The sequence below is a fragment of the Mus musculus genome, chromosome 9, assembly GCF_000001635.26.
Source record: "Mus musculus strain C57BL/6J chromosome 9, GRCm38.p6 C57BL/6J".
Classification (NCBI taxonomy): domain Eukaryota; kingdom Metazoa; phylum Chordata; class Mammalia; order Rodentia; family Muridae; genus Mus; species Mus musculus.
This window is the reverse complement of record NC_000075.6, coordinates 39,668,580-39,676,690: the sequence shown is the minus strand read 5'-3', so window position 1 is coordinate 39,676,690 and position 8,111 is coordinate 39,668,580. Positions and strand designations below refer to the sequence as shown.

The 8,111-nt window shown below is 38.0% G+C and overlaps 1 protein-coding gene across 1 annotated transcript; it reads right to left on the bottom strand.

Moving 5' to 3' along the window:
* Positions 1 to 6,696: 6,696 nt before the first annotated feature.
* Olfr963 (olfactory receptor 963) lies at positions 6,697 to 7,632 on the bottom strand. Its single transcript, NM_001011827.1, has one exon. It carries the CDS (start codon positions 7,630 to 7,632, stop codon positions 6,697 to 6,699), a length of 936 nt encoding a protein of 311 aa, NP_001011827.1.
* Between the last annotated feature and the right edge of the window lie 479 nt (positions 7,633 to 8,111).

Sequence of the window (8,111 nt, the reverse complement as noted above, 5' to 3'; positions counted from 1 at the left end):
ATATTATAGTCCCAGACACATAGAATCAAGTGCTGTTGAGATGAAGATTCTGTAATTACAGCCTAGAATAAACTGAACCCCCTATTTAATTTGTTCTGTCAGGCATTTTGACCACAGATATGGAAAGGCAAGCAATGCAAGTGTCAAAGAATGTATACAAGGTTCATATGTACATATATAAAATATATAAGATAGGTGATAGCATATTTGAGATGAGCCTCTGAGAATTCTGGGTAACTGATTATTTTTTATTCCTACAGAACCTAGTTTGGAATAGTAATCACCATAAAAAACAGGACCTGAAAAGCTTTGTAGTAATGTATAAAGACTTTATAGTCCTATGAGTTGTATAACCTTTAGTGTTCATATTGATGAGACTGAGGTGGTCAGTGGGATATACACAGCAACTGTGTCACTACATAGTGTCATATGGTCAAGAATTAACAGTTACACAACCTCTGATATGAACCTACTCATTCTTATATTATCTGAACAGCTCTGTACTAAAAAAATCTGATATAGGTTCAGTACTCCAGGAACTTCTGCTTCTGAAATTGTTGTTGACATTTTTATAATTCAACCTATTTTTTTCTGTTGACTCCTATATAACTTAAAACTCAAGAATCTTGCTAGTCACTTAACCCATGTTCTTGTTTAGAATTATATCAGTATTTGTCCCTAACTGGTACTGGGCTAGTGAAAGAAAAAAATGTTTTATTTTTATTTAATTCTTAACAAGAATTTTATTCCAAGGAGAAAAGTAAAAACAGTCCTCTCTCGCATTATTGTTTCATATTTGCCATTCATTTCTCTATCCTTATTCTCATTTTCCCAAATAGGTGAATCAGTCTAAAGTTATAAGACAGCCATATACTATTAGAGTTAGCATTTTAGACTTGGAAGGGAAAATAACTTCTGTCTAGTCTAACAGAAGCTTCTTTATCTGATATGCTTTTCATCTCGCTATAAAAGAACTGTCTCCCCATCTAGCTAAGACTCCTAACTGTTACGGGTCCAGAGCCTGAACCTGCCATCTCCTGCAGCCAGGCAAGACTTCCAGTGATGGAACTGGGACACCAACCAAGCCACACAGCCTTCTCCTGATAATTTGTCTACCCTGTAAGTTGTGCTTGAATAAAGGTGGTACAGAATGTGTGAGAGTGGTTAGCCAATGACTGTCCAGCTTAAAACCCACTCAATGAAAAGAAGCCCAGTCCAGACACTATCTGGAGGGCCAGGGATCAAAGACTGGATATTCCAAAGGCTTAGGTTAGAAAATGATCCTAATGACATTTCGCTATATTCATAGACAGGTGCCCAGCCCAATTGTCATCAGAGTCTTCAGCTAGTGGTTGATATTAAAAAAAAAAAAAAAAAGAAGAGTCCCTATAGCCAATGATTAGGTGGAGCTTGGAGAATCCTGCTGAAGAAGGGAAGGGAGAAAAGTAGGAACCAGAAGGGTCAAGGACACCATAAGAAAACTCACAGAATCAACTAACCTGGGCTCATAGGGGCTCATAGAAACTGAACATCCAACTAGGGAGCCTGCATGGGAGTGGCCCAGGATCTCTACACATGTTACATTGTGTATTCTTGTGGGACTCCTAAAAGAGGGATTAGGGTTGTCTCTGACACTCTTGCCAACTGTTGTCATTCTTTCCTCCTGCTAGGTTGTTTCACTTCTCCTTAATAGGAGAGGAGGTTTGTAGTGTTATTGCAACATGGCTAGTTGATATCCATGGGAGGCCTTCCCATTTATGAAAAGGAACGAAGGAGGAATGGGTGGAGAGAAAATGGAGTAGGGGGAAACTGGGAGGAGAAAAGGGAGGGGAAACTGCTGTCAAGATGTAAAAAAATTTGCGTACACACACACACACACACACACACACACACACACACACGAACTGCTGCCCTGAATTTTGCTTTTCTTCTTTGACAACTTCCTTTCATAAACAGAGTGAGAGTTAGACAAGGTAGGTATTGACTTCACTAAGCTTGTTAGAATGCCATGTTCATATGAAGAATGGAGGTGAGCCATCCAGGAGAAAGGAAGTCCTTAGTAGAAACCCAAAGAATAAGTTGATTAAGTTGGAACTTCATTATTCAGTAACTACACTATACATGCTCTGCCACTCATAATCATTTGACTTAGCATGTTTGCATTCAAGATGATTCAAAAAGTAGACAGTCAATAGAAATTTCACTTCAAAGTCTAAAGATTGCCTTTCAAGGTTGTGAGATAACAGTGTAATGCTCTCTCACAAAGCAAGACAATGAAAGCTACCCTGAACTCTCAGTGATGATTCCATCTCCTCTCCTGAATAAAATATATCTACCACCAAACATGCATAAGCTATTAGCATTTAATTGTAAAATAGAGAATGCAGATTGCTGAGTCCTGCATTGCCACACAGAAGGGAATATGTGACACCCCCCGACCTCCGACCCCCAGAGCAGAGCTAGCAAGGTGTGGGCCTCCATGAGTTCTGATGGTTGCTAGGTGTAAAGCTTGTTTATATAATAATGTACATAGTTTATGTTCCTCCTTCAGGAAATGCTCTCCCAAAAAAGTTATCAGGGGATGTTCTCCCTACCAAGGTTAGGGACTCAACGATAATTAGAAGAAGCATGATTCTGGGAGGTGAAGTTGTGACTCAGCAAAATGGTAAATGATGTGACCTTCAAGATAGCACTTAAGACTTTGGGAAAGAAATCTGAAAACATGAGTTCAAGAATATATAATTTCAGCCAGCCGTGGTGGCGCATGCCTTTAATCCCAGCACTTGGGAGGCAGAGGCAGGCAGATTTCTGACTTCGAGGCCATCCTGGTCTACAGAATGAGTTCCAGGGGACAGCCAGCATTGCACAGAGAAACCCTGTCTCAAAAAAAAAAAAAAAAAAAAAAAAAAAAAAAAAAAAAAAAGCAAAGCAAAGCAAAGCAAAGAAAAGCAAAGAAAAGCAAAGAAAAGAAAAGGAAAGAAAGAATATACAATTTCTCACAGCATGAATTGTGTGAGGGATTTCATGAACGTAAAAGAACAAAGGTAATGAGCCAGCTTGTCAGAAAGATACAAAGACTGGCAGATTTCTGAGTTGAAAGCCTGTGACAGAGAGAATTTAGGACCTGGTGTGGTGAGAATAGTAATCTTGGGATGGGATTCTATCCAGCTAGCTTATTGTTTGTGCTTACAAAGGCAAACAGATCTCTGAGTATTTGCCACATTTTAAAAATATATATATTTGCTGTCTTTAAACAATCAAGGGGCTAAGGTCATAAAATTCTGATTCATGGGATGACCAAAGGGAATCTAGGTAAATGAATGAATTGTAAGTAAAAGACGGGACTATTGGTATGCAAGAGATTAGCTGTCTGGAGAGCTATTGCAGTTTTCTTTTGGGATTTTCTTTCTGATAGGTTCTCTGACTTTGGTCAGAAAATCCAAGAATTCTTTTCCAGAAGCTTATCTGATGTTGGTCTTAGAACCAAAGAAGAATTTTTTTCTATCAAGTTTTTCTGAGTTTGGACAGAAAATCTAGGATTTTTTTTTCTGGCACTTTTTCTGACTTTGTTCAAAAGACTGATGAGCTATCCAGAGAGCTGTTAGAATTTTTTTTGTCTAGTGAGAGAGGGCTGTCGTCTATAGCAGAGAGCTGAATATCAGAGATCTGCCTAGGGAGCCATCTCAAGGAAAACACAGAGCTGTCAATTTGTCCACAGGCTTGACTTCAAGTTGTTTTATTGTTTCTACCAAACACCCTTTCCCCAGGAACCCCTCTCCAAGTAGAGGCTGATCCATAGCACTGAATGGTTCTCTTCAGTTTAAAGGTAAATGTCTGGGTAGAGGATTAACTTCACCACTGACCTGTGTTATTCTTAGTTCACCAGGGTTCTATTAGAATATGTATCTAGCTGTTGGTTGAGAAGCTGTTAATGACTCAGGCAAACATGTATATATTTAACTGGCTATTGAAATAATCACTACACATTCCCGACTTCACGAAGATCATTTTTTAATGTACAAAGTGAAATACCTTTCTGGTTGAGTAATAATTATTTTTAGATAACACACTAAACAAGTGATAAATAACTTTATTAGTGGTGAAAAATGACTCAAGAGATGGCATAATGGCAAGAACCAAGCATGACTGTACACACACACACACACACACACACACACACACACACACACACAGAGAGAGAGAGAGAGAGAGAGAGAGAGAGAGAGGCGGGGGGCAGGGGGAGGGAGGGGGAGAGGGAGAGAGAGGGGGATGGAGGTAGTGAAGCACATATGAATCCTTTGTAATCCATATATACAGTACCTTTCCTATATTTTTGCCTAGTTTATTACATTTCAGTACTATGTAGTCTAAGTAGATCTCATCAGAATAGAGAGCCAAAAATATTTCTTTGTAGTATGTGTGCTATACTTAGATATGCTTAATTTCTTCCATGTTTGAAAAAATAAAAAATACTGTTTTAATGCAGATATTTTCTTATAACAAAGTGATGTGGTTTCATATACTGATTTTGTAATAGTGACTTGTCAGGAGAATGATCAGTGTTGTTTGGCCAGCTGTAGTGTGTAGCGCCATAGTAACATAAGTTTTTCTGCTGGAATTGGAACTTGGTAAGGAAAGAGAAGTGAACTGCACATCAGAAAAGCTGGAAACCATCCTTAATTATTTCCTGAACTAAATAAGTTTTGGTATACAGGTTTTTAGACTCTGAGTCTGACCATAAAGCTACAGACAGAGAGAAACAACAGCAACAGCTAGGAATAAAACTTGCTGTAGATTATAGGAAAACTTGAAGGTACGATTTCCATTGTAGTGTTCTAATTTAATATGTGGTATTACTGACTTTTGCTGTAAAGTGACAATTTGTAAAAGCACAAAGCCCAAATTGCAGTTCTCTTTCTCTCGCTCACTTGCATGTGCACACACACGCATGCGCGCGCACACACACACACACACACACATACACACACACATACATACACACATACATACACACACATACATACACATACACACACATACACACACATACAGACATACACACACACACACACACACTAGGAAAAAGTAAAAGAAAAAAGAGGCAAGGTTATAGAACATGTCTCTTTAGCATTCTATCCAAAAGGCAGGAACAGAAAGGGTGCTAGTCTGAGCTAGGAATCACTGTGGTGGCTCCTGAGAGGCAGTGTGCTTTAAATTATAACCTTCTGATGAAATGGGTAGTTATTCCCATTTCAGTGTTTATGCTGAATATAGAAGAGGACATAAAGCTGAGAACTACTTTTGAAACTTTAACATTAGCATTTTTCATATTTCAAATTAACTGTGGCTTTTTGAAAGGACCTAGGTTTTCTTGTGTTATATTGTTGTTTATTTGATTTCTACCAGGAAATGACTGATTACTTATGTGGTATAGTATCTCATCTCAGAGATTTAGATAGCACATCACAGCACCCTGTTTGTGTGTGTGTGTGTGTGTGTGTGTGTGTGTGTGTGTGTGTGTGTGATTTCCAGTTGTAGAAGAAGTCTTTAACTGCCTGTTATCATAGACAGAAACTTAATGGAAAACACAGTAATCATTTTATTATGCAGAAGTAATTTTCTTCTAAAACATAGCTAGATGCTTCATTTCTTCTTTGTTTCCATCCTCTCCATAATGTATTTATGTCTTCAAAAAAATGGATATAGCATTCAAAAAAAATCCTTAGATAGCTGACAGGTTAAAAACCAACCAACCAACCAAACAAAAAACCCTAAGTGAAAACTAAAACCAGTTAAATAAAAAGAATATGTTAATTAAAATTTAACTAGGTTAAAATTTAAATAACTAGTTTATATAATAAATATATAATACTAGTTTTAAATAAACTGTATTATATATTTATTGACCTTTTGGAGTGTAAGAGATTAGAGAAAGTAAATGCTATGAAAAGAAGAGAAACATGCATGTTTTCCCTTGGAAACTTACAGCTATGTGATTAAGATCCATTAAATATTAACTATTGTTCCAGGTCTTGAAATGCATAAATGTATTTCAATTTAATTGGTTATTATCTCTGATTTGAGCCAATTTTGCAAAAACCAACATGGATTTTTTGAATATCTAATGAGAAATACTCCATGTATGAGCCTTTTGAAGGAGAATTACAGCACAAGAAACATATCTCAGTTCCAGAAAAAGATTTGCACAAGAAACATGTTTGAGGTCATGCAAGCTTTTATGCTTCAGAGAGCTCATCTTAAATATAACTTACTCTCTATGAACTTATGAATTTCTGGTAGAAAATTGGAGCTTACCTTTTTCTATTTTAAAAAGTATATAAAATTCTGGTTTGGTAGATTTGAAAGAATACATATGTCTCTTAATAATTTTAAACAGTCTGAAGACTAACAAATACTTGATAAAATAGTTGTGATCAGAGCAAACCACACATAGCATAAAAGTCAACACAGCATCTGCTAAGAGATGTGATCACTCACACATCATTATAAAACATAGGGAAATATAAAATAAATATGTATCTTCAAACAATGAAGGAAGTAGTACACTGATGTAACGTACATTTCATTTTAATATGCCTTGGAAGTCATAGATAATAAGTTGGCTTATGAAATAACTTGTAGATGCAAATCTGCCCTATTAAATGGTGAAATTGTGTTAAGTAAAGATTTAGATGTTCATTTACTTTCCAAACTGAGACTTCTCTTAAGAAACACATGCCTTAGGGCTGCTTTCACATCCTTATTCCTCAGGCTGTAGATCAATGGATTGATGGTGGGTGTCACAAGATTGTTCAATATCTGAATAACTGCACCAAGCAATGGACTAGGATTAGGCTGAAGGTAGATAACAATGACTGGTCCATAAGCACAGATGATGGCTGTGAGGTGGGCACTGCATGTGGAGAATGCTCTCTGCCTGCCTTCTGTTGAGCGAATTTTAGAGATGGAGATCCCAATTCGAGTGTAGGACACAAGGATGAGAAAGAAACAAATGAGAGATAAAAGACCAACATTTGTAAAGCCTACCCTCTGTGCTAGAGAGTGGTCCTCACAGGCTAGAGGTAACACTGCAGGCATGTCACAGAAATAATAACCCACATTGCTGGGGCCACAGTAGGGCAACTGGAAAGTGAGGCAAGTTAGGATAGTGGCGTGCACACAGCCACTCATCCAGGTCCCTGTGGCCAAGACACAGCATACTCTGTGGTTCATGATGATTGTGTATCTCAAAGGGAAGCATATGGCAACAAAGCGGTCATAGGCCATCACTGTGTATAGGAAGCACTCTGTGCAACCCAGACAATGATAGAAGAAGTGTTGTACAACACATCCCTGGAAAGAGATCCCTCCACCCTGTCCTGAGAGATATGACAACATCTTTGGAGCTGTGGTGGAACAAAAACCCATGTCAAAGATGGAGAGGTTTCCCAAGAAAAAGTACATGGGTGTGTGGAGTTGTGGGGAAGAGATGACTGCAGTAAGAAGAAGTAAGTTTCCCAGCAGGGCACAGGCATATAATGTTGAGAACAGGAAGAGTAGGACATTCTCCAGGCCCTCTGTTTCAGGGATGCCCAGTAAGGTGAATTCTGTCACCATAGTGTGGTTTGTCATGTTTATGGATGAATCAGCTCCTGGAAGTCTATGAAAAGAAATTCTTGGTGAAATCTATTAAGTGTATGTATTAGAGGAGTTTAAATCTCAGGGGTGAAAGCGAAAATATACTAATATTTATTGAGAAATGTTCTAGTTAAAGCTGTTTTTCATGATGATGGGGTATCTTTCTTCAGTTAGGTTCCTAGCTGTAGACAATGCCTTTTAAACTTCTCACCCAGAAGATAATTTCCAAGGGCAATTGCAGATGGTGTCCTTCACAATCTCACCCAGAAAATAACTCCCCAGGCTAGTGTCTTCTCTTCCCGTCTTTAGAAAAATGTTCCAGTTCCTTCATTCCAGATGCTCCATTGTGGTTCTAGAATGAACAAAAAGACTCTAGAAATGAGGATTGAGGAAGGGGGATAGAGGGGTGGGCTAAGGATAATAGAGAGTTGGGTATGAGGATAATTAATCAGTGTATGTATCATACACATGAG

Bases quoted from the DNA above. Each gene is read 5' to 3' on its own strand.
- Olfr963 (NM_001011827.1), bottom strand. From the start codon at position 7,632: ATGACAAACCACACTATGGTGACAGAATTCACCTTACTGGGCATCCCT.